Source organism: Schistocerca americana, chromosome 2 (genome assembly GCF_021461395.2).
Source record: "Schistocerca americana isolate TAMUIC-IGC-003095 chromosome 2, iqSchAmer2.1, whole genome shotgun sequence".
Lineage (NCBI taxonomy): Eukaryota > Metazoa > Arthropoda > Insecta > Orthoptera > Acrididae > Schistocerca > Schistocerca americana.
In genome coordinates this window covers 702,369,044-702,395,615 of record NC_060120.1, presented here as the reverse complement: position 1 = coordinate 702,395,615, position 26,572 = coordinate 702,369,044, and the positions used below count along the sequence as shown (strand labels likewise).

Here is a 26,572-nt window from a genome sequence, read left to right as displayed (position 1 = left end):
ACTTCTTACAGTTTCAAATATCGTTTCGAAATCTCTACCTTACCATCACATAATGAGTCCGAAATCTTCTTTGTTTCCAGGTCTCTTCCACACATTCACTATGCTGTTCATAGTAGCTTACACGCATTCCTATTTACTCATTCATTATTAGATCTACTCCTGCAGTGCCCCTATCTGATTTTGTATTTATAACCCCGTACTCAAAATATGAGGTCCTATGGGGGCCGAAACGCACAGTAACCCTGAGTTCAGTGCGGGACGGCGGTGGGGTGGATGGACTGCTGTGGCATGCTGTGGGGTTGTGGACCACTGTGGTCTACGGGCGGGACGAAGTCTCTCTGTCGTTTCTAGGTCCCCAGTTCAATACACAATACACAATTGTGACAAAAATTGCCTTCCAGTAGGCCCAGCTCAGCTGACAAACTCTCAGGGTCCGGGATGACATGGGCCCTGTGAAGCAAGGTACTAAGTACCCCTTCACGTTGAACCGGATGGTAACAGCTGTCAGCCTGCAGACACAAATCAGTGCGTGTCGGCTTCCTATAAACGGCATGTTCCAGTGAACCACCCATTTTCCTTATGATCAACACATGAAGGAAGGAAAGACAGCCACCCTTCTCCACCTCAATAATAAAACAAATATTCGAGTGGATTGAAGCCAGGTGTTGTAAGAATTCATTCAAATTCTCAATTCCATGAGGCCAAACAACATCGGCGATTGTCGATGGCCTCATCCGGTTGCATTCCTGTAAACTATTTGAATACTGTACACGCAGGAAGAAACTAAGGCCTCACAATAACTGCCTGTTTTCCACGTCCCCCCCTCCCGACCCACTTTGTATACCCTCCGCTACAGTGCTGTCACCTGCCGTCTATGAGTCGATATTGCAAGCTGACGTCGAAAATAGGCGGTGCTCACATTAATGTGACAGGACCGTGTACGCTGCCTCAATGCCTATTCCCCGTTTTAATGACCAACGATGAACTATATATACAATGTTGTATTGTTGTACGTGGTTATGAGTAGCTCGTGGATCAGATGGCAATAACATTCACGGAATAAGTGAGCCGGTATAAAGCTAAAACGGATAAGCCAAAGATTTAATCAGAAAAGGAGGTGGTTTTAGAGTGTATATGCTGCATCACGTAACGACTACAGCATTCTACATCTACAGCTACATTGATACACCGCAAGCCACCCAACTGTGTGTGGCGGAGGGCACTTTACGTGCCACTGTCATTACCTCCCTTTCCTGTTCCAGTCGCGTATGGTTCGCGGGAAGAACGACTGTCTGAAAGCCTCCGTGCGCGCTCTAATCTCTCTAATTTTACATACATTCATGATCTCCTCGGGAGGTATAAGTAGGGGGAAGCAATATATTCGATACCTCATCCAGAAACGCACCCTCTCGAAACCTGGACAGCAAGCTACACCGCGATGCAGAGCGCCTCTCTTGCAGAGTCTGCCACTTGAGTTTGCTAAACATCTCCGTAACGCTATCACGGTTACCAAATAACCCTGTGACGAAACGCGCCGCTCTTCTTTGGATCTTCTCTATCTCCTCCGTCAACCCGACCTGGTACGGATCCCACACTGATGAGCAATACTCAAGTATAGGTCGAACGAGTGTTTTGTAAGCCACCTCCTTTGTTGATGGACTACATTTTCTAAGCACTCTCCCAATGAATCTCAACCTGGTACCCACCTTACCAACAATTAATTTTATATGATCATTCCACTTCAAATCGTTCCGCACGCATACTCCCAGATATTTTACAGAAGTAACTGCTACCAGTGTTTGTTCCGCTATCATATAATCATACAATAAAGGATCCTTCTTTCTATGTATTCGCAATACATTACATTTGTCTATGTTAAGGGTCAGCTGCCACTCCCTGCACCAAGTGCCTATCCGCTGCAGATCTTCCTGCATTTCGCTACAATTTTCTAATACTGCAACTTCTCTCTATACTACAGCATCATCTGCGAAAAGCCGCATGGAACTTCCGACACTATCTACTAGGTCATTTATATATATTGTGAAAAGCAATGGTCCCATAACACTCCCCTGTGGCACGCCAGAGGTTACTTTAACGTCTGTAGACGTCTCTCCATTGATAACAACATGCTGTGTTCTGTTTGCTAAAAACTCTTCAATCCAGCCACATAGCTGGTCTGATATTCCGTAGGCTCCTACTTTGTTTATCAGGCGACAGTGCGGAACTGTATCGAACGCCTTCCGGAAGTCAAGAAAAATAGCATCTACCTGGGAGCCTGTATCTAATATTTTCTGGGTCTCATGAACAAATAAAGCGAGTTGGGTCTCACACGATCGCTGTTTCCGGAATCCATGTTGATTCCTACATAGTAGATTCTGGGTTTCCAGAAATGACATGATACTCGAGCAAAAAACATGTTCTAAAATTCTACAAGAGATCGACGTCCGAGATATAGGTCTATAGTTTTGCGCATCTGCTCGACGACCCTTCTTGAAGACTGGGACTATCTGTGCTCTTTTCCAATCATTTGGAACCCTCCGTTCCTCTAGAGACTTGCGGTACACGGCTGTTAGAAGGGGGGCAAGTTCTTTCGCGTACTCTGTGTAGAATCAAATTGGTATCCCGTCAGGTCCAGTGGACTTTCCTCTATTGAGTGATTCCGGTTGCTTTTCTATTCCTTGGACACTTATTTCGATGTCAGCCATTTTTTCGTTTGTGCGAGGATTTCGAGAAGGAACTGCAGTGCGGTCTTCCTCTGTGAAACAGCTTTGGAAAAAGGTGTTTAGTATTTCAGCTTTACGCGTGTCATCCTCTGCTTCAATGCCACCATCATCCCGTAGTGTCTGGATATGCTGTTTCGAGCCACTTACTGATTTAACGTAAGACCAGAACCTCCTAGGATTTTCTGTCAAGTCGGTACATAGAATTTTACTTTCGAATTCAATGAACGCTTCACGCATAGCCCTCCTTACGCTAACGTTGACATCGTTTAGCTTCTGTTTGTCTGACTTCCACCGTCTTCTGTCCACAGAGGAGAACGTTCGGAAGCAGGAACGACCTGCTCAAGGTGATGGTGTGGATCCACGGCGGCGGATTCGTGCAGGGTGAGGGCGGCCGCACCCAGTTCGGACCAGACTTTCTCATCGAACGTGGCATCATACTGGTCACGTTCAACTACCGGCTCGGTGTTCTCGGTGAGTTGCTGTTATTTACCGTTTATTTACATTTCCGATGAAAGGGGCAGGGATTTGATAATGTGTACCTTCCCCCCATTCAGCCACTCTCTGTGAGAAATCTAAATCATATAAAAATGTATTTTAAATTAAAAAATCTGCTATAAACGAATGCATACAGAGAGTGTAAATGGTGTATAGAACAAAAAAATATTTACAATAAAAGTGCATATAAGAAAACGGAAAAAGAATGCATTATAAGGAAGACTAGCTAAAAGTGTTAGAGAGAAGAATGTTTAGAAAATGGTTAGGTGCAACAGGAAGAAGAGAAACAAGAATAGAAAATAAATGACATAAGCAACAATGAAAAGAAGACTGACATTTTTAGGACATTTGTATCGGATTAATGACTACAGGATGGCAGAACAGATTTTAGCCATGTCTGTGAAAAGAAATTAAGAGCAAGCTGGATCCCAGAAGCAGAAAGCTATGATTCTGAAGAAAATTGTCACGTTTAGAAGGATAACAGAAGAAATGCAGTAGAACAACAGGTGTGAAGTGCACTGAAGAAAGAAAAAAGAGAAATGGTGAAAATATGAAAGAATATTGGAAGACAAGAAAAGAGCAGCTGAAAAGGAATTAAAACAGTCACATGGTCACTGGTTGACCAAATAGCAAAGAAAAGAATTAGTAGGATACACTAACAACGACTGTAGAGCTTGAGTTGTTTTCAGCAAAACAAGTCTCGCACCCAGCACACAAGGTACCTGAAAGCGAAGCCGCAACCACAGACACATCGTTGGTATACGAGATAGGTGGCCCACTTGCTAGCACCATTTAGACATTCGGCGTTTAATGTTCGACGACCACTCGTATACAGCGGCTGGTTATAACTGTATACAGCGGCTGGTTATAACTGCACAATTGGTGATCTGCATCGCTTGTCGATAACTGTAGATGCAGATGTACTGCAGGTGATGAAACGCGACAGGAATGCCCGAGTGTGGCTGCGCATCCACATTTATCTGCGAAAGGCGGTTAGATGTCGACCTGCGACCTTTCCAGCGGAAGCAGAAAGTGGTTCCTGGTCAGTACCCTCAGTGCATCTGACATAATCAGTGGCAGATGTAAAGGACTCTGCCTAGATATCATGTTGGTAACATAAGTAGGTTCCAGTTCATTAGAGTGATCTGTGTGGCGACAAATCGTGAATGGCGCCTTGCGTGGAGAATGGCTGGTGGCACCCCCTGCAGGCTTCGCAATGTGCCATGTGTATTTGCGTGCACAGCAACCTGATAATGGAGCGCAAACACCTCTCTTCTGTGGAGTGACTCCTCGCTGCTATAGGTAAGGAATGTGGATGAGGAAAGAGTTGGAGTGGTTGTTGTACGAAACAGGGTGTCCGATGTTTAAACATATATGCGTGTTAGTACTGCTGCTTGTGATTGAGCTAATGTGACCTGGACTACTTACTTGCTTCTTTTGTACTCTATTTGCATCACATGCACAAAAGGATGAAATACCAACGGAAACTTTGCTCCACACGTAAGAGGAGAGTATTGCTGCTTGTGATTAAGCTGCTGTGACCTGAACTACTTACTTGCTTCTTTTGTACTCTATTTGCATCACATACACAAAAGTATGAAATACCAACGGAAACTTTGCTCCATACGTAAGAGGAGGAATTGGGTCCATAGCAGATGGGCGGAAAGCACATTAGCAAATGTTTATTAGGTTTTTATACAAGCATTGTAAGTAGCACTGAGTTATGCATTATAAGGCCAGATAGCTGTACTAGAAAAAATATGAAGAAAAATGCATGGGAATTACGTGACAATGAATGGGAATTGGCACAAATGGCCTGTTGTTACAATGGCCTACTGATTCCTTGCTGAACCATCTCCGACTGAATACCCCATACAATTGAAGCCCTCTTGTAAGTAAGGGGATAACTCCATTTTTCCTGTGTGAACCAAATTTTTAATTCTGAGTAAAGGAAAAAATTTGCGACGCTTGCTTTTGTGCCTACAAAGTAAGTTTTAGACCATAAGCCTGTATAAATGATGGCATGAAATACCAGTGTAGAATATTTTAAATTAGTTTTTTGTGCCTCTTGAAATTGTGAGTTATCCCATTCTCGCAACGAGGTCTTCAATTTTGATACTCTCTAGTGATTGTACAATAGTGAAGAGAGTCTAGACGATAAATATAGTCGTCAAATAAACTAATCGAATATATTTTTGGCTGTAGATCACTTTGACCACAGTTTCGTCCTCAGCTGATGTTTTAAAGAAATAAGTACCCTGCTGCAAAAGGAGGCCACAGAACACGTCGCCTTGCAGGGTTCCTGAGCATGGAGTCTGAGGCGGCGCCGGGCAACTACGGCCTGAAGGACCAGACCCTAGCTCTGCAGTGGGTGCGGCGCAACATCCGCTCCTTCGGCGGGGACCCTGACGACGTCACGCTGTTCGGCGAGAGCGCGGGTGCGGCCTCGGTGAACTATCACCTGCTGTCCAACTCCTCCTGGGGTAAGCTACCGGCAACAGTTGCTGCCACCCAGGCTGCTGTCGCCGCGTGCTCCGAGGCGCCTTGTCGCGGTCCGCGCGACTTCCCCCCGTGGGAGGTTTGATCCTCCCTCGGGCATGTATGTGTGTCTTGTCCTCAGCATAAGTTAGTTTAAGTTAGATTAAGAAGTGTTTAAGCTTAGGGATCGTTGACCTCAGCACTTTGGTCCCATAAGACAGTACCACTAATATCCAAAAATTTTCAGGCTCCCACATGAGCACAATGTGCTCCCTACAATTTTCAGGCTGCTGTTAAAGAGCTGCCGGATGATAGCACCTGCACAAACTGATCTGGAGACGCAGAGAAAATATCTCATTTAAGTCACGAATCCTTCCCATTATGTTGAAACTATCAAAACCCTTAATGTCCGCATTCTCTACTAACCTAGAGCATAAATCCTTCGATGTATACGATACATGCACCCCTGTCAGGCGAAATTCAGAGACTGCACCTTCCATTTCAAAGTAGTCAATTTTACGTGCTATAAATTTGGTTAAAATTACATTCTTACCTTGGCGAGACTTCGTGTTACACTTAAATTACACACATCAAAAAAAAAAAAAAAAGAAAAATTGCATCACACCAGTTCCGAGAGTTCCTGAACCTGTACAGAAAACTGGAGTGGAGATCAACATAAACATCATTTCCGACCCTTCTATTGCTCATGAAAACCACACATCGCATGTTGTACCACCTTCAGAGGTGGTGGTCAGGATTGTTGTGTACATCGGTACCTCTGATGCCAAGTAGCACGTCCTCTTGCATTGATGCATGACTTATTAGTCGTGAATACTACCCACAAGTTCATCAAGGCACTGTTGGTCCAGACTGTCCCACTTCTCAACGGCGATTTGGGATAGATCCCTCAGAGGGTCACGTCATCCATAAACAGCCACGTTCAATCTATCACAGGCATGCTCGATAGGTTTCATGTCTGGAGGACATGCTGACCACTCTAGTCGAGCGATATCGTTATCCTGAAGGAAGTCATTCACAAGATATGGAGGATGGGGACGCGAATTGTCGTCCATGAAGACGAATGCCCCGTGCCGATATGGTTGCACAACTGCTCGGAGGATGGCATTTGTGTATCGTACAGCCGTTACGGCGCCTTCCATCACCACCAGCGTCGCACGTCGTCCCCTTATAATGCCGGCCAAAAACAGCAAGGAACCTCCACGTTGCTACACTCGCTGGACAGTGTGTCTAAGGCGTTCAGCCTGACCGGGTTGCCTCCAAACACGTCTCCGACGATTGTCTGGATGAAGGCATATGCGACATTCATCGGTGAAGAGAACATGATGCCAATCCTGAGCAGTCTATTCGGCATGTTGTGGGGCCCATGTGTACCGCACTGCACGGTGTCGTGCTGGCAAAGATGGACCTCGCCATGAATGTCGGAAGTGAAGTTGCGCTTCATGCAGCATATTGCGCACAATTTGAGTCGTTAAACGACGTCCTGTGGCTGCCCGAAAAGTATTATTCAACATGGTGGCGTTGCTGTCAGGGTTCCTCCGAGCCATAATCCTTAGGTAGCGGTCATCCACTGCAGTAGTAACCCGTGGGCGACCTGAGGGAGGCATGTCATCGACAGTTCCTGTCTCTCTGTATCTCTTCCATGTCCGAACAACATCCGAGGATGCCTGGACACTTCCCTTGTTGAGAGTCCTTACTGGCACAAAGTAACAATGCGAACACGATAGAATCGCGGTATTGACCGTCTAGGCATGGTTGAACTACAGACAACAAGAACGGTGTACGTCCTTCCTGGTGGAATGGCTGGAAGTGGTCGGCTGTCGGACCCACTCCGTATAATAGGCGTGCTAATGTATTGTTTTTTACATCTTTTGGCGGGTTTAGTGACATCTTTGAACAGTGAAAGGGACTGTGTCTCCAATGCAATATCCACAGTCAACGTCTATCTTCAGGAGTTGTGGGAACTGGGGTGATGCAAAACTTTTTTTGATGTGTGTATTTCATGGTTCATACCTGAGTGTTCATTACATTGAAGCTCATATGTAGGACACTATTGCTGAGATTTTCAAATTATATAAAATACCCAGCAGCTACTCTTAACCTAATTACACCTGTATCCACAATTGACTTTTTGATACTGCCCATTTCTTTTCTACAGCTAGCGTCAATTATTACATAACATTTTTTTTAAACAAAAGAAACGTCGTAATGAAAATTAATGTGTTACAGCCAGCATAATGGTGCATTTTGTATTGACTAGCATAGCAGATACTCTAGCATGATACATCATTGTAACGAGGTTTTATTAATAACGACTCTGGCTCTTCTGTTTAACATGAATATACCAGAATGTACCTCATATCTGCTGTCATTAAGAACGTCCTTGTACAGGGAACTTCCTTATTGTCTTGTTGGAGAAAGGATGGATTGTGAACTATACGGAACGGAAATGCGTCATTTGGTAAACTACACCATCACAACTGCTTCCTGCACTGATGGCTTCTTGGAGGTTGCTCCTGAAAAATGTTTAAGGAAAAATTTAAAATACTGTATAAATGTGTCCAGGTTGTTGTGACCAGATTTAGTTTTGTTGTGACAATTTTTGATATGCTAATAACGTCAGTCTTTGTGGGCATTTTACCGGAACTCTTTGAGAAACTGTGGAAACGGTTCGGAAACAAACACATATTCTCTTATAGTTTTTACTTATGACCGCGATAAAAAGATAAACAACGTTAAATCGTTCGTATCTCTATTACTGTATAACACGCAAGAGGAACTCAGCTTCAGCACCGGATTATTCAGCGGTTTTCGGCTAACTAAGATAGGTTGGTTAGGCAGTTCACAAGTGAAATGTGTAGTGTAGCGCATTGATTTGGCAAGACGTCTTCGAACGGTAGCCTTTCATTTTTTTATGTATGCGTCCACAGCTTATGCGAATATCTTAAAAGAAGTCACTTTTTGTGTATTTTTTAATTTTCAAATGAACCCCGAGTATCATTATGAGGAGTAGCCAATTTCGTCCCTTTCGGCGTTACCGGGTTGTATCACACAAAGAGTTGTGTGGTCTTTGGAGCATGTTATGATTCCATAAAGCGGGTACTTAGTAAGAGGTGAGCACAACCACAGCATGTTCGGGTGCAACTATCGCATAGTTGGATAATCTCATGTGTGTTTCCAGTTAAATACTCACTCTGAAATTTTTTGACGTGTTATGAATGCTGGCATGGACAAAAATCTCGCATTTGTGCTGTACTTCTTATTTTATTTATTTATTTGTTTTTTCATATTGACGTCACATTTATAATACACGGTCGAGTCACATTAATCTAACTACCGCCTATGTTCGACGTCAAAGAGCAACGACCACCCACAAACGGCAGGTGGCAGCACTAGCAGCGGAGGGTACATGAAGCTTGTCTGGGGGGATGTGGAAAACAGTGCAGTCGCTATCGTAATACGGAAACGGGTTGATTTATCTGACGTTCAACAGGGGATGGTCGTTGGTTTTCGGTTCAAGGATGGTAGCATTTCCGGAACGGCTATGCTTGTAAACTGTTCTCGCTCCGACATGGTTAAAGCAGACTATAATGGCGAAATGGCCCTATCCAGAATGGACGCCGAGGGCTCAGGCAGCTGTGGTGCACCATGGGTCATAGATGAAAGGGATGAACGACAACTGCGGAGATGTGTACGGGCGAATTGACGCGCAGTTGTCGAGCAGGCGATAGTCCATTTGAACCAGAGGGTTGCCAACAATGCCTTCTGAAAGACAGTCCAGGGAACATTGCGGCAGATGGGTCACCACAGCAAGCTCCTGGTTGATACACCCATGTTGAGTGCTATTCATAGGCGATGAAGACTGGAATTTGCACGCCAGTAACACAAGTGGACGTCCACTCAGTGGCGACAGGTCGCCTTTTCAGATGAATGTTTCATGCTCCATCGGAATGATGGCCATTGGCGTGGGCGGAATTGCAATAATTGTCGGAATGGTCCAGACCGCAGGACGGAGCGTTGTGGTCTGAGGATTGTTTTCGTAGCTGGCCCTGAATGTCATCGTCATTCTGGAAGCTACAGTGGAGCAACATAACTACGTAATTATCCTTGCGGACCGTGTCAACTCCCACGTGAAGTTTGTTTTTTCCTCGGCACGATGGCATCTGCCAGCAGGACAATGAAACGTACGTGTGTGGTTCGAAGAGCACCAGGAGGTAACGGTACTGCTCCGGCCACCAAATGTCCCAGATTTAAACCAATCGAAGATCTGTGAGAATGCTTCTATTGGGAAGTTCGCACAATGGCTTCACATCCCTGTTGGTGTCTTCGGAACCACAATGAGTCCGTTCCTACACGTCCGCGCTGCAGAAAGTGGTTTTTGAGTTGACCGTGTACTTATGCCAGTACCTGTTCTATTTGTCTGCTTAGGGATGACAGTGTGGATGATAACATGTAGCAATTATAACATAATTTATGGGGTGATATAGCTATATAATGGGCAATGGGGCAAAAGTAGCTAATTCCTGATAATGGAACGAAGTGTTTGTTTGAAAACAAAATAGAGACAGCCTATCCAGAAATATTGCTTCGTTGCGAATAAAGGTATTTTATTGTAAAACATTATAAGGTTACAGTTGTGTTAAAAGGGTGGCGAGTGAAATTAATTTTTGTCTCTAGCGAATAAAAGACCTTCATGTTTCGCTTGTTGATTGTAAGAAAATCTCGGCACTCGTATTTGGATGAAATCCGAAGCAAGAAAGTCATTCCAAGTGTTAGCTGACAAAGAAAACAACGGAGGTGAAGTGTCAGGCACTATTTTTTGGCCCAAATGGCTCTGAGCACTTTGCGACTTATCTTCTGAGGTCATCAGTCGCCTAGAACTTAGAACTAATTAAACCTAACTAACCTAAGGACATCACACACATCCATGCCCGAAGCAGGATTCGAACCTGCGACCGTAGCGGTCGCCCGGTTCCAGACAGCAGCGCCTAGAACCGCACGGCCACTCCGGCCAGCATTATTTTTTAATTCCAGTGTGAGTTAGCTCTCGGCCCCTAGAGAAGTGGCAGTCGATGAGATGCTGCATTGTAACTTTCATTCTAGTATTTTGTTGGAAATTATCCATCAGTGCAATTGAGAAGAGGTCTGCAGAGACAATTTTCTAAATTACATTACTGCCCTGTGCATGGGTTTTCCGTGATCTCTAGCATAAAATGTTGATTTCCATTCACAAGTGTCATACAGAGATAAGATTCTGATAAATATAGTCCTACAGTCTACAGCTATAACCAGGTTGGAAAACTGGAAGCGGCGCTACTTAATTCACCTTACGTGTGTTCGGAAAAAGACAGTACGCTGCAGACACGCGCAGTGCTAACCAAGCTCCAGTGCGAAACCTACAAGAAAGCATTATGCATCACGCTAAGACTGGAAAGCTGTGTATTCTACAGTCTTTCATGATCGTTTCTTCACCCCTTTTGTAGTTATGATTGTTCGTTTGTCTGCTTCACTTGTGTATAAGACATACCTCTGCTGTTGTGATCGACTGTAGACTTCATCGCGTATGTGAAGGTTAGCAGTGGCAATCGAGGTGGAGTGAAAATGTTTTTTTTCGGCTGGGCGAGAAGCACGGATCTTCCACTATCAGAGTAGAGAGAGGGTTTACAACAGTGGTTCCCAGCCTGGGAGTTAATTAACCCCTGAGGGGTAAAACTAAATTTTCCCGCGGTAAAGACACAAAGGGTTAGATTACGGTTGCGTCACGTAACTAAATTGCTTCAAAAATTCAACTTCAGTACCTCATTAGACTAATAACTTTAAGATAGGTTGCTAATTCTAAAAGTGTCAAAAATGAGCATTAACGCATGACGGTACATGGCGGAGGCCACAGCCAGTGCATTAACGACAGACACTATTGGGGCTTCGCGAGCTGTAGGCGACGACAGCTTGCTGCAGCTCTCTACTTGGCTGTATTGTTGCGGTAGTGCATTATTTACTCCACCGAGTTGTCGGACAGCTCATTATTCTTCTTTCGTTACTTAATTGTTAGCTCGCCAACCATATTGAAGTACACGAAGTGGAGTGCCTTCTCAACGTATATCGAAATGAGGCGAGAAAGAGAAACAGGTGCGTGAAATGTTTCCTGTTCGAGAGCTAACTGTTGGGTGATAGATTCCTAATTACCGGCACTGCCTTTTGTTTACTACTGGACATAAATAGCTGAGTCGATAAGATATAAGTAGGTGTGTAAGTTTCTTTTTTATTTGTAGTTCTGTTGTCACTGAACAGTAATCGTGCACAGTTATCATCTAAAAAGTACTTCACAGAAAGGACGGAAACGGATTCAGCATGTGCCTCAAGCCGACTTTTTCACTACAGAATAAACGTTGGAGACACAGGTGTATGATTTCAGACGTAGAGGTAATCGTGGTTACAGGCTTGTGAGTAGAGGAAATATAGGGCGAGAAAAATATTTACAGAAGTCTATGAGACGTATTTTGTTACAATATTCCCATTAACATAAAAAGGGAAAGTATTCACTTTCATCACAGTTTGGTGAATGGCTTCGCTTGTCATTAAGACTACACCACATTTAACATCTGGTCATGCTTCGAAAGAAAGCGCACACCTTGCGCTACATATGACTGTCTGCTCTCCCCATTTAATCACAACACTCGCGCTCGCCAAGCTGCCTCCTGAAAACGCCTGATTTAGGCACGTATAAAGAATGTGACAGGATTGCTCCTGTAAATCGCAGTACGCAATGATTCACTGTTCACACTCATTGTCATTATTCTTTGTGGTAGACGTTTTCGCCCTGCCAACCAAAGATTCTTGTACACATCTATATTTTATTCAAGGAAAGCTGGAACATGAGTCACCTGCTGCCCCGCCAAAAAAATTCCTTGTATAAAAAAACAAAAGCTGCACTCCCTGATGAAGTACTTTTATTTTGGAAAATGATTTACTTTTTGTATAAAAAGTTAAAAACGACAGATTTTTCATTCGTATATTTTTTCGCTCCGCAGTCGTTGTCAATCTATTGCACGAAAACTATTCGGTAAAAACTTCATTCTTTGCATCTTAGTTTCATATGGCAGTCTGATGACGAAGTAGCTATGTTTTCATAATTGGTAATTGTCACTGCGATTCTTCGAAGCTAAGGACACTTCGTGTTATCCGAAAAATGTGCTGTGAATTATGAGTGCGAAGTGCGACTGCCGATCCAAGGGAGGCAGAAATTGGAAGTCTGAAAATGTCTTTTTTTTCGAAATGCGTTCCCCTTATATCTCTACAAGTCTTCCAAAAACTTTCCTACTCATCCGCAAGTAATTTCTGACTCCAATCCTTCCTCCATTTTCCAGGTATGTAGAAGGCTATGCCCATGTGTGTTTCTTACTTTAAGAACCTCATGCGTCCATCAGCGTTTATAAGAAATGCTGCTGGTTTTCGATTGTTGCACTTTAGGTCATATATTTCTGCAAACGAAAGTAGCTAACACATCGAAGTAATTTTTTATGTTCATAATAGACCTACATCTATTTCTCGTCAGAGGAGAATAGTTTACCAGTCTTATGTATAATTTCAACGTGTCTTAAAAAGATCTGAATGCGTTAAGGCGCGTCCACACAGAGCGCTCTGCGTTGAATGCGTTCCGTATGTCATCGGTACGTCAGAGGAACGCGAAGGTTCATGCACATTCAGTTTGGGCGGAACTGCGCCGCGCCGTACTTCGTGCTTCAAGCTGGGTACCGCAATCTCGCAGCTGGAGCAAGATAAGATTCCAAGAGCCTCATTTATTGTACTGTACCCTCATCTGGAAAAGAGCTGTTGTCAGTGGTTATCACCAGCGTTAAAAAGTACAGTGGAAAGAGTCTTTTCATTACACTACTTGTTGGCAAGATTGAACAGCTTGAATATTTTTGTCGAATGTCTTTCAAAAACTTGGCACCTATTGTAAATGAACCATGAAGAATCCACACAGCCTGCACAACTGCAGTATCAAGAGAACTTTTTGGCAACGGCAGAACCCTTTATGACCTCCACGTACTTATTCTAGATATCCAAAATATATCTGCTATTGTGTACATCTACATCTACATCCATACTCCGCAAGCCACCTGACGGTGTGTGGCGGAGGGTACCCTGAGTACCTCTATCGGTTCTCCCTTCTATTCCAGTCTCGTATTGTTTGTGGAAAGAAGGATTGTCGGTATGCTTCTATGTGGGCTCTAATCTCTCTGATTTTATCCTCATGGTCTCTTCGCGAGATACACGTAGGGGGGAGCAATATACTGCTTGACTCTTCGGTAAAGGTATGTTCTCGAAATTTTAACAAAAGCCCGTACCGAGCTACTGAGCGTCTCTCCTGAAGAGTCTTCCACTGGAGTTTATCTATCATCTCCGTAACGCTTTCGCGATTACTAAATGATACTGTAACGAAGCGCGCTGCTTTCCGTTGGATCTTCTCTATCTCTTCTAACAACCCTATCTGGTACGGACCCCACACTGATGAGCAGTATTCAAGCAGTGGGCGAACAAGCGTACTGTAACCTACTTCCTTTGTTTTCGGATTGCATTTCCTTAGGATTCTTCCAATGAATCTCAGTCTGGCATCTGCTTTACCGACGATCAACTTTATATGATGATTCCATTTTAAGTCACTCCTAATGCCTACTCCCAGATAATTTATGGAATTAACTGCTTCCAGTTGCTGACCTGCTATTTTGTAGCTAAATGATAAGGGATCTATCTTTCTATGTATTCGCAGCACTTAACACTTGTCTACATTGAGATTCAATTGCCATTCCCTGCACCATGCGTCAATTCGCTGCAGGTTCTCCTGCTTTCCAGTACAACTTTCCATTGTTACAACCTCTCGATACACCACAGCACCACCTGCAAAAAGCCTCAGTGAACTTCCGATGTCATCCACAAGGTCATTTATGTATATTGTGAATAGCAACGGTCCTATGACACTCCCCTGCGGCACACCTGAAATCACTCTTACTTCGGAAGACTTCTCTCCACTGAGAATGACATGCTGCGTTCTGTTGTCTAGGAACTCTTCAATCCAATCACACAATTGGTCTGATAGTCCATATGCTCTTACTTTGTTCATTAAACGACTGTGGGGAACTGTTCAAATGGCTCTGAGCACTATGGGACTTAACTTCTGAGGTCATCAGTCCCCCTAGAGCTTAGAACTACTTAAACCTAACTAACCTAAGGACATCACACACACCCATGCCCGAGGCAGGATTCGAACCTGCGACCGTAGCGGTCGCGTGGTTCCAGACTGTTGCGCCTAGAATCGCTCGGCCACCGCGGCCGGCGTGGGGAACTGTATCGAATGCCTTGCGGAAGTCAAGAAACGCGGCATCTACCTGTGAACCCGTGTCTATGGCCCTCTGAGTCTCGTGGACGAACAGCGCGAGCTGGGTTTCACACGACCGTCTTTTGCGAAACCCATGCATTTTGTTATTCGCTTCATCGATTTCGCATGCGACATCACTGGCGACCCGCTGTCAAGCGTAAATTAGTTTTGTTTTTATGTGTTATTTATTGTCCTTAGGATCTCACAATTCCTGCTTTTCTCTACAAAGAGCTTTAAGTTGTTCAGTTTCCTTAGGTTACACTCCATAGTTAGCGAGAACACACTGCTGCAAGGCGAATATAAACACTCACTGGGCCACTGCACCTGCTAACATTAAGCCATTTATGCAGTATATGGAATGCTGTAATTCGTCAGACTGTTCACTGCTTGACGGCCCTTTGCGATGTTCACTTGAATCTTGTCTCTGGCTCACGTCCGCACTGGAAATCTTCCAGAATACTGAGTCTGAGAATCCTGTTTCAGGTATCGGGTGTAATTCAAAATGCGTAGGAAATACTGTTCTGCAAGCACCGGATTCGAGATGCATTGCCAAGAACTCACTTGAGTTGCCGTCTTGAAACAGCCTTGAGACAGAGAAGCGCAGTTATGCGTCTCAGAACGCTCCACGCTGAACACTACTGCAGCGTACGCTTTGATTCTCCCCGTTTCTTTCTCAGGCGTAAACGTGGCGCTGTTACTCTCGTCAACTCTTCTCTTTCATTTACCAGCTAATCTAGAGAGCTCACTGGTAAACTACAAATCTAAAAGCCTGGTGTTCGGTCCCTGGTAGGTCATAGGATTGTTGTCTCTCACTCATTACTTCTTTCCTCTCTGAATGTTTGTTGATGTGAAAAATGCCGAGTTACACCGTGGTTCGGATTTCACGTTAGACAGTAGTTCCCTCTGTAACAGGCTGGGTAAGTCAGTTCAAAAGTCCGACAAAGGCAAGGAGATACCCCATCCAAAACGACCATGCGCAGTACACACTGTGGTGTTGAAAACAATCTTCGGATCGATGAAGCTTTACTTAACTTACATTGAGGAATGCTAACAGTCGTGTTAAACTTACAATGAATAAAATTCAGCGAAAGTAATTCTGACACCCACGTTAAACTTACGATGAACAAAGTATAGCAACACTGTAGTAGATAATTCCGTCCTCCATGTCGAAAATACTGAGAAACGTTAACATAAATAAGCTTTTCCTTGTAACAGCATGACGTAAAACGAATACTTGAGTCCAACTTCTGCATGCGCATAACATAATTCCATTATAACTACACAAGCCGGCCGGGGTGGCCGAGTGGTTCTAGGCGCTTCACTCTTGAACCGCGCGACCGCTACGGACGTAGGTTCGAATCCTACCTCGGGCATGGATGTGTGTGATGTCCTTAGGTTAGTTAGGTTTAAGTAATTCTAAGTTCTAGGGGAATTGGTGACCTCAGATTTTAAGCCCCATAGAGCTCAGAGCCATTTCATAACTGCACAAGATAACAACAACCTCTGAGAAGTTTCGGTGTGAGTAAATCGCAGCTTTACAAAAATACCAGCTTCCACACTCAACGACGTAACCATCGTAAACGCCACTGCGAGCGCTGGTGTAGATTTACACGTTAAGTATATCGTATAACAGGTCTTAGGACGTCAGCATATGGGACAAGTTACCTAACGTTGACGTGACGCTCTACTAATTTTATGACATCACTTCCTCCCACTTCCCCCATGAACCATGGACCTTGCCGTTGGTGGGGAGGCTTGCGTGCCTCAGTGATACAGATGGCCATACCGTAGGTGCAACCACAACGGAGGGGTATCTGTTGAGAGGCCAGACAAACATGTGGTTCCTGAAGAGGGGCAGCAGCCTTTTCAGTAGTTGCAGGGGCAACAGTCTGGATGATTGACTGATCTGGCCTTGTAACATTAACCAAAACAGCCTTGCTGTGCTGGTACTGCGAACGGCTGAAAGCAAGGGGAAACTACAGTCGTAATTTTTCCCGAGGACATGCAGCTTTATTGTATGATTAAATGATGATGGCGTCCTCTTGGATAAAATATTCCGGAGGTAAAATAGTCCCCCATTCGGATCTCCGGGCGGGGACTACTCAAGAGGATATCGTTATCAGGAGAAAGAAAACTGGCGTTCTACGGATCTGAGCGTGGAATGTCAGATCACTTAATCGGGCAGGTAGGTTAGAAAATTTAAAAAGGGAAATGTATAGGTTAAAGTTAGATATAGTGCGAATTTGTGAAGTTCGGTGGCAGGAGGAACAAGACTTTTGGTCAGGTGATTACAGGGTTATAAATACAAAATCAAATAGGGGTAATGCAGGAGTAGGTTTAATAATGAATAAAAAAGTAGGAGTGCGGGTTAGCTACTACAAACAGCATAGTGAACGCATTATTGTGGCCAAGATAGACACAAAGCCCATGCCTACTACAGTAGTACAAGTTTATATGCCAACTAGCTCTGCAGATGACGAAGAAATAGATGAAATGTATGACGAGATAAAAGAAATTATTCAGGTAGTGAAGGGAGACGAAAATTTAATAGTCATGGGTGACTGGAATTCGTCAGTAGGAAAAGGGAGAGAAGGAAACATAGTAGGTGAATATGGATTGGGTGGAAGAAATGAAAGAGGAAGCCGTCTGGTAGAATTTTGCACAGAGCATAACTTAATCATAGCTAACACTTGGTTCAAGAATCATAAAAGAAGGTTGTATACATTGAAGAATCCTGGAGATACTAAAAGGTATCAGATAGATTATATAATGGTAAGACAGAGATTTAGGAACCAGGTTTTAAATTGCAGGACATTTCCAGGGGCAGATGTGGATTCTGACCACAATCTATTGGTTATGAACTGCAGATTGAAACTGAAGAAGCTGCAAAAAGGTGGGAATTTAAGGAGATGGGACCTGGATAAACTGAAAGAACCTGAGGTTGTAGAGAGTTTCAGGGAGAGCATAAGGGAACAATTGACAGGAATGGGGGAAAGAAATACAGTAGAAGAAGAATGGGTAGCTCTAAGGGATGAAGTAGTGAAGGCAGCAGACGATCAAGTAGGTAAAAAGACGAGGGCTAGTAGAAATCCTTGGGTAACAGAAGAAATATTGAATTTAATTGATGAAAGGAGAAAATATAAAAATGCAGTAAATGAAGGAGGCAAAAAAGAATACAAACGTCTCAAAAATGAGATCGACAGGAAGTGCAGAATGGCTAAGCAGGGATGGCTGGAGGACAAATGTAAGGATGTAGAGTCTTGTCTCTCTAGGGGTAAGATAGATACTGCCTACAGGAAAATTAAAGAGACCTTCGGAGAGAAGAGAACCACTTGTATGAATATCAAGAGTTCAGATGGCAACCCAGTTCTAAGCAAAGAAGGGAAGGCAGAAAGGTGGAAGGAGTATATAGAGGGTTTATACAAGGGCGATGTACTTGAGGACAATATAATGGAAATGGAAGAGGATGTAGATGAAGACGAAATGGGAGATAAGATACTGCGTGAAGAGTTTGACAGAGCACTGAAAGACCTGAGTCGAAACAAGGCCCCGGGAGTAGACAACATTCCATTAGAACTACTGATGGCCTTGGGAGAGCCAGTCATGACAAAACTCTACCATCTGGTGAGCAAGATGTATGAGACAGGCGAAATACCCTCAGACTTCAAGAAGAATATAATAATTCCAATCCCAAAGAAAGCAGGTGTTGACAGATGTGAAAATTACCGAACTATCAGTTTAATAAGTCACAGCTGCAAAATACTAACGCGAATTCTTTACAGACGAATGGAAAAACTGGTAGAAGCGGACCTCGGGGAAGATCAGTTTGGATTCCGTAGAAATGTTGGAACACGTGAGGCAATACTAACCTTACGACTTATCTTAGAAGAAAGATTAAGGAAACGCAAACCTACGTTTCTAGCATTTGTAGACTTAGAGAAAGCTTTTGACAATGTTAACTGGAATACTCTCTTTCAAATTCTGAAGGTTTTTTTTTTTTTTTTTTTTTTTTTTTTTTACAAGAGGTGGAGCCCCTCCACGCCCACACCGGCATGATGGCCAACACAAAAGGTCTACTGCCATCTCTGCATAAGGGTTAGTATTCACTAAAGTGAGGTGTCGCAGGATGTGGGTACTGCGATGTTTGCGTACGTCTGGTTAGGATTAACCATTAATACGCGCTCATCTGGAGATAGATTGGTCGAAATCTGACGAAGGGTAGCGATTTGAAGGGCAGAGGAAAAAAAGTTCCAAGGCAAGAGCCAAGGGAAAAAAACCTCTGCGAAAGTTAGGTCGGGCGGCAAGAGCAGTAGCGGTTGTCTTGCTGCCTTCGATAGGTTGTGCAAGGATAGGCTTTGTTAGTAGTGGGTATCATGCATGTCGATACCTTGACGTTGTGCGTTTGTGCTGCTCGGCGGCTGGCGCTGGGTGCTGGTACAGAGTCCTCGTTCAGCGTCCTGCAACCTGCAACAGTTATGTTTGTTATCGGTCTTGTGTCCGATAGGTCATATACCGGAGGCACAGTGTGAGGGAGTGTTGGCAGATTGTTCGTGCGTCTGTGGGCGAGCTCGTCGGTGTCCCTGCTGTGGCCTGTTGGTCGGCTCTAATAGCAGCTGGTAGTTGCCAGTCAGTATTGCTGATATGCAGGGGCTTACCGACGTTTGTCGCTGTTTGCGTATGTTAGTTTACCATAGGTGGTTATGCCCTAGCTAACAGTGTCTTTGGTCGCTTGTGTTTCCACCTGTGGTTGTGATCGTAGTTTCCCAGAGTGAGGATGAAAGGATTGTTCGAGTGTCTCGAGTTCCTGTATAGTCGTGTGGCGTGTTTCTTGAATACTTCCTTGAGGGTATCAAGGCGGTATTCATGGTGAAGATCCACGGTGCGTGTGTAGCGTGGAGCATTGCTAATGATTCGTAGCACTTTGTTCTGTATGATCTGCAGGCGGCGCAGTCGTGTGGGAGCTGCATATCCCCAGACGGGAGCTGCGTACGTCATCAGAGGTCTAATCAGTGTCGTGTATAAGGACCTCGACACCCTCCTATTCAGTGTGCTTTCCCTGTTGAGCATTGGGTAGAGCTGTTTGAGCCTCGCGTGCGCTCGGTTGGCAACGTATTCGATGTGGTCCCCCCATGTAAGTTTCCGGTCCAGCCAGACACCAAGGTATCTGACTTTCTCTCGGAAACGTATTGGGCGTGTATGTAGTGTTATCGGTCTACAGTGTTGGTGTTTGCGCAGTAGTTTCGGTCTGCGTGTGAACAGAACTGCATCGCCCTTGTCGACGTTTACTTTAATACGCCATCGCTCCAGCCAAGGCTCAGCTGTTCTGAGTGCTGTCTGTATTCGTGAGTTGATGTTCGACGGTTTCCAGTCTTGCGCGAGGATGGCTGTGTTATCCGCGTAGACGGCTAACGTCGTGTTTCGTGTCGCTGGGTAGTCATTAATGTACAGGTTAAACAAGATGGGCCCCAGAATGCTTCCTTGGGGAACTCCAGCTTGGATACCGTGTTGTGTTGATTGTTTATCCTGCACGTTAGTGTTGAAACATCTGTTCGTGAGATATGAGTGTATGAGACGTACGAGTCCGTCTGGGAAACCAGCTTCGCTTAGTTTGCGTATGAGTCCGTTGTGCCAGAGACGATCGAAAGCCTTTTCGATGTCTAGGAACACGGCCCCTGTGGCTTTGTTCATGTTGTAGCCGTGTGTTATATGTTCGACTACGCGGAGGAGTTGTTGTGTTGTCGAGTGGTGATTCCTAAAGCCGAATTGCTCCGGTCTTAGGGTGTCGTTGGCGATGCAATGCCTAGTGATACGTTTTAGTATTACCTTCTCAACAATCTTGCTGAGCGAGCACAGCAGACTGATGGGTCGGTAATTTTGTGGGAGGGAGTGGTCTTTCCCTGGCTTCCTGAACATCAGGACCTTGGCCGCCTTCCAAAAGTCAGGGAAGTGTTGGTGTGTCAGGATGGCATTCGTTAGGTGTGTGAGGTATTCTACGGCTTTATCCGTGAACTCCTGGAGGACACGGTTTTGAATGCCATCAGGCCCAGGGGCTTTTCTAGCGTTGGTGTGCTTGATAGCCCATGTGACTTCATTTGTGCTAGCACGTCTGATTTCGTCGCGCGAGGGCTGGGCTACAAGTCGTGTAACCTCCTGGTCCGTTTCAAGTGCGAATGCTGGGTCTGAAGGAACCAGATTCGGCATGAAGGACGCTGCAAGTGTTGTGGCCATAAGCTCTGCCTTCTCCGTCGCGGAGTAGGCTGGGCCGTCTGGTCCTTATAACGTGGGAATGTAATGTTTCTCCCTGGTGAAGTGTCTGGCCAGCTGCCACACGCCAGGACGTGTGGTATCCAGCCGAGCGAGTTTCTGTCCCCATTGTTCGTTTCTGAATGTTTGAAACGAAGAATAAAATACAGGGGGCGTAAGGCTATTTACAATTTGTACAGAAACCAGGTGGCAGTTATAAGAGTCGAGGGGCATGAAAGGGAAGCAGTGGTTGGGAAAGGAGTGAGATAGTGTTGCAGCCTCTCCCCGATGTTATTCAATCTGTATATTGAGCAAGCAGTAAAGGAAACGAAAGAAAAATTCGGAGTAGGTATTAAAATTCATGGAGAAGAAGTAAAAACTTTGAGGTTCGCCGATGACATTGTAATTCTGTCAGAGACAGCAAAGGACTTGGAAGAGCAGTTGAACGAAATGGACAGTGTCTTGAAAGGAGGATATAAGATGAACATCAACAAAAGAAAAAGAGGATAATGGAATGTAGTCAAATTAAATCGGGTGATGCTGAGGGAATTAGATTAGGAAATGAGACAATTAAAGTAGTAAAGGAGTTTTGCTATTTAGGGAGTAAAATAACTGATGATGGTCGAAGTAGAGAGGATATAAAATGTAGACTGGCAATGGCAAGGAAATCGTTTCTGAAGAAGAGAAATTTGTTAACATCGAGTATAGATTTAAGTGTCAGGAAGTCGTTTCTGAAAGTATTTGTATGGAGTGTAGCCATGTATGGAAGTGAAACATGGACGATAACTAGTTTGGACAAGAAGAGAATAGAAGCTTTCGAAATGTGGTGCTACAGAAGAATGCTGAAGATAAGGTGGGTAGATCACGTAACTAATGAGGAGGTATTGAATAGGATTGGGGAGAAGAGAAGTTTGTGGCACAACTTGACTAGAAGAAGGGATCGGTTGGTAGGGCACGTTTTGAGGCATCAAGGGATCACAAATTTAGCATTGGAGGGCAGCGTGGAGGGTAAAAATCGTAGAGGGAGACCAAGAAATGAATACACTAAGCAAATTCAGAAGGATCTAGGTTGCAGTAGGTACTGGGAGATGAAGAAGCTTGCACAGGATAGAGTAGCATGGAGAGCTGCATCTTTGGTGTGACGTCATAAGCGCGTGACTGCGTGTGAGATCGCTCTCTAAGTTTTCATCTATTTTTAGGTTTCAGATATATATTATAACTGTTTTTGTGATAATATTTACTATGTAAGTCACTTATTAGTGGTTTCTTCATTCACCTCTGCATTTCTTGTGTTGTGGCCTGATATTTGTGAGTGTTTCGTATCGAGCAACTTAACCTCTTACCCGTGTTTACATTCCGCGCTGACCAGTTGCAGCTGTAGTGGCGCATCGAAAGCTAAGTACTAATTAATTGTTTGTGTATAGTAGTTTATTTAGGAACTTTAGTAGTCTTCAACCGGTGTCCTTGGTGTTTTCCGGTGAAATAACTTCAGAAGAAATTTTTGCGAACTGCTTTCAGTTTCGTTACTGTCATTAGACGTTTGATTTTCTTTCTGTGTTAGTATTTTGTTATATTCTCATTTGTTGTTGATTAATACTGTCAATAATAGTAGTTACTTCCCTTGAAGAGCAAGTTTGTGATAATTGTAGTCAGTTTTTAACATCTTCTTATTGTAGTAGCGGAACTTAGATAAAGTTGTTTTCTTGTTTCAATAATTGTAAAATTTTACCATGAGTGAGAAGTGTGGGCTTCGCCGTAGGTTCGTGAGTAGTGGATTGCGGTGTGAGACTTGTTCGAAGTATTTTCACTGGGGGGAATGCAGTGGGGAAGCCAGTGGGCATTCTGGTGAGATCCTCTTCTGGAACTGCAGGTTATGTAGCAAGAGTAAGTTGATAGAGGAGCAGGAGCGTAAGATCTGTGCCCTTCAGGTGCAGTTGAAAAACGCACAGGAGGAGCTAGATAGGATGAGGAGGGAGAACGGGGTTGGGGAATGGGAGCTGGCTGTTGGCAAGAGATCTGCTAGGAGAAGGAGATTTTCAGATAGTTTTACTATTGGTGTTTGTAATAGATATGACCAACTGTCAGAGTCTAGTGGAGAGGAATCTCTAGTAGCTGCAGATGTAGGAAGTATGCAGCAGACCTCAGCAGTTACGGTGGCTAGGACAGTTGCAAAGTCTAAGAGAAAGAAGAAGGTTCTGCTGTTAGGTAGTTCTCATGGTAGAGGTGTAGGCCAGCAGTTGCAGGAAGTTTTGGGGAGTGAGTACCAGGTCACCAGCCTTGTGAAGCCTAATGCAGGATTGGCTCAGGTGACTTTTAACATAGGGGGGTTATGTAGGGATTTTACTAAAGAGGATCAGGTAGTGATTGTGGGTGGGGCTGGTAATAGTATTGATAGGGATGGGGAGTATGACATAGATGGTGACCTGGAAAAGATAGCCACTCAGACTGGCAACACGAATGTGCATTTCGTGGAACTGTTTCAGCGTCACGATCGGCCTCATCTTAATACAGCCGTCAGGCGTAATAACATGAGACTTGGGGGTGCGCTGATGACAGAAGGCATGAGTCACATCTCAGTGGTGTCGGTGGAGTCTATCAGTAGGATGGGTTTCACTAGACATGGCCTGCACCTCAACAGGTATGGGAAGGGGAGGTTGGCAAAACTTATAGGTGACAGCATAGGTGGGGGTGGTGGGATCACTCATGGGAAAATTCCGGTAGTTGTGGGTGTTAGAGCTGTACCTTTTTTAGATTGAAGTCAGCTGATAGGTATTCCTGCTTAAGGGAAGTCTCTCTAACAAAGAAACCACTTTCTACAAAGCTTGGGTATCCGATTAATGAGGGAATTAGTATATTTCATCAAAATATACAAGGTATTAGAGATAAAGTTAGTGAACTGCTTATAGATGTTGACTCTGAAATTATTGGTATATCTGAACACTTCTTAAATAAGGAGATAATTCAGAGGCTTCCTTTACCAGGATACAGGTTGGCTGGCAGCTTTTCGAGGAGCTCTTTGCGGTGTGGGGGAGTAGCCATGTATGTGAAAAACGGTATCCCATTTGAGTCAATTGATGTTTCAACGTACTGCACTGAAACGGTGTTTGAATGTTGTGCAGGTGTGGTTAAATTTAGTGGAGCTAGACTTCTTACTGTTGTTATTTATAGATCCCCAGACTCCGATTTCACAACATTTTTGCTAAAGCTAGAGGAGGTTCTTGGTTCACTTTATAGGAAATACAAAAAGTTAGTTATATGTGGTGACTTCAATATTAATTGTATAAGTGATTGTGCAAGGAAAAGGATGCTGGTAGACCTCCTTAATTCATATAATCTTATGCAAACCGTATTCTTTCCAACGAGAGTGCAAGGGAACAGTAAAACAACCATAGACAATATTTTTGTTCATTCGTCATTATTAGAAGGGCATTCTGTTAGCAAAAAGGTGAATGGCCTTTCAGATCATGATGCACAAATTTTAAGTCTAAAAGATTTTTGTGCTGCAACACATGTTAAATATAGTTACCAACTTTTTAGGAAAGCTGATCCAGCTGCTGTACAGACTTTTGTACACCTTATCAAGGAACAAGAGTGGCAAGATGTTTATAGTGCTGATACAGTAGACGATAAATATAATGCCTTCCTCAAGACTTTTCTCGTGCTCTTTGAAAGTTGCTTTCCGTTAGAACGTTCAAAACAGGGTACTAGCACAAACAGGCAGCCTGGGTGGCTGACTAAAGGGATAAGAATATCTTGTAGAACAAAGTGGCAATTATATCAAAACGTTAGAAACAGTCAAAATCTAAATGCAGTAGCCCATTACAAACAGTATTGTAAGGTGCTTAAAAAAGTTATTAGGAAGGCAAAAAGTATGTGGTATGCAGATAGAATAGCTAAGTCTCAGGATAAAATTAAAACCATATGGTCAGTCGTAAAGGAAGTGGCTGGTCTGCAGAGACAGGTCGAGAATATAGAATCAGTGCGTAGTGGGGGTGTCCGTGTTACTGATAAGTCGCATATATGTACAGTACTTAATAATCACTTTCTGAATATAGCAGGTGAACTAAATAGAAACCTAGTCCCAACAGGGAATCATATAGCGCTTTTAGAAAAAAGTGTTCCGAGACTGTTACCTGAAATGCTCCTCCATGATACTGACAAGAGGGAGATTGAGTTAATAATTAAATCACTAAAGACCAAGAACTCTCATGGATATGACGGGGTATCTAGCAGAATACTGAAGTATTGTTCCACGTATGTTAGCTCAGTACTTAGCCATATCTGTAACTTTTCCTTTAGGAGTGGTCGGTTTCCTGACCGATTAAAGTACGCGGTAGTGAAGCCACTTTATAAAAAGGGAGACAGGGATAATGTTGACAATTATAGACCTATTTCTATGCCATCGGTGTTTGCTAAAGTTATCGAGAGGGTTGTATATACAAGGTTACTGCAGCATTTAAATTCACATAATTTGCTGTCAAATGTACAGTTTGGTTTTAGAAATGGCTTAACAACTGAAAATGCTATAGTCTCTTTTCTCTGTGAGGTTTTGGACGGATTAAATAAAAGGTTGCGAACGTTAGGTGTTTTCTTTGATTTAACGAAGGCTTTTGACTGTGTTGACCACAAAATATTACTGCCGAAGTTGGAACATTATGGAGTAAGGGGAGTAGCTTACAATTGGTTCGCCTCCTACTTTAAGAACAGAAAGCAGAAGGTAATCCTCCGCAATATTGAGAGTGGTAATGATGTTCAGTCCCAATGGGGCACTGTTAAATGGGGCGTTCCCCAAGGGTCGGTGCTGGGCCCACTGCTGTTTCTTATTTATGTAAATGATATGCCTTCTAGTATTACAGGTGATTCAAAAACATTTCTGTTTGCTGATGACACCACCTTGGTAGTGAAGTATCTTGTGTGTAATATTGAAACATTATCAAATAATGTAGTTCATGATATAAGTTCGTGGCTTGTGGAAAATAATTTGATGCTAAATCACAGTAAGACTCAGTTTCTACAGTTTCTAACCCACAATTCAACAAGAACTGACATTTTAATCAGACAGAATGGGCATGTTATAAGCGAGACGGAACAGTTCAAGTTCCTAGGCGTACGGATAGATAGTAAGCTGTTGTGGAAAGCCCATGTTCAGGATCTTGTTCAGAAACTGAATGCCGCTTTATTTACCATTAGAACAGTATCTGAAATAAGTGACATTTCAACACGAAAAGTAGTATACTTC

At 43.7% G+C, this 26,572-nt stretch overlaps 1 protein-coding gene across 1 annotated transcript in view; it reads left to right on the top strand.

Moving 5' to 3' along the window:
* The window catches only part of LOC124595598 (cholinesterase 1-like), a 130,039-nt gene that overhangs the window by 43,354 nt on the left and 60,113 nt on the right, over positions 1-26,572 (top strand). Inside the window, exons 4-5 of the mRNA XM_047134399.1 lie at positions 3,032-3,194; positions 5,516-5,701. Of these exons, the coding sequence (XP_046990355.1) occupies positions 3,032-3,194; positions 5,516-5,701 (349 nt within the window). The remainder of the gene's footprint in view (positions 1-3,031; positions 3,195-5,515; positions 5,702-26,572) is intronic.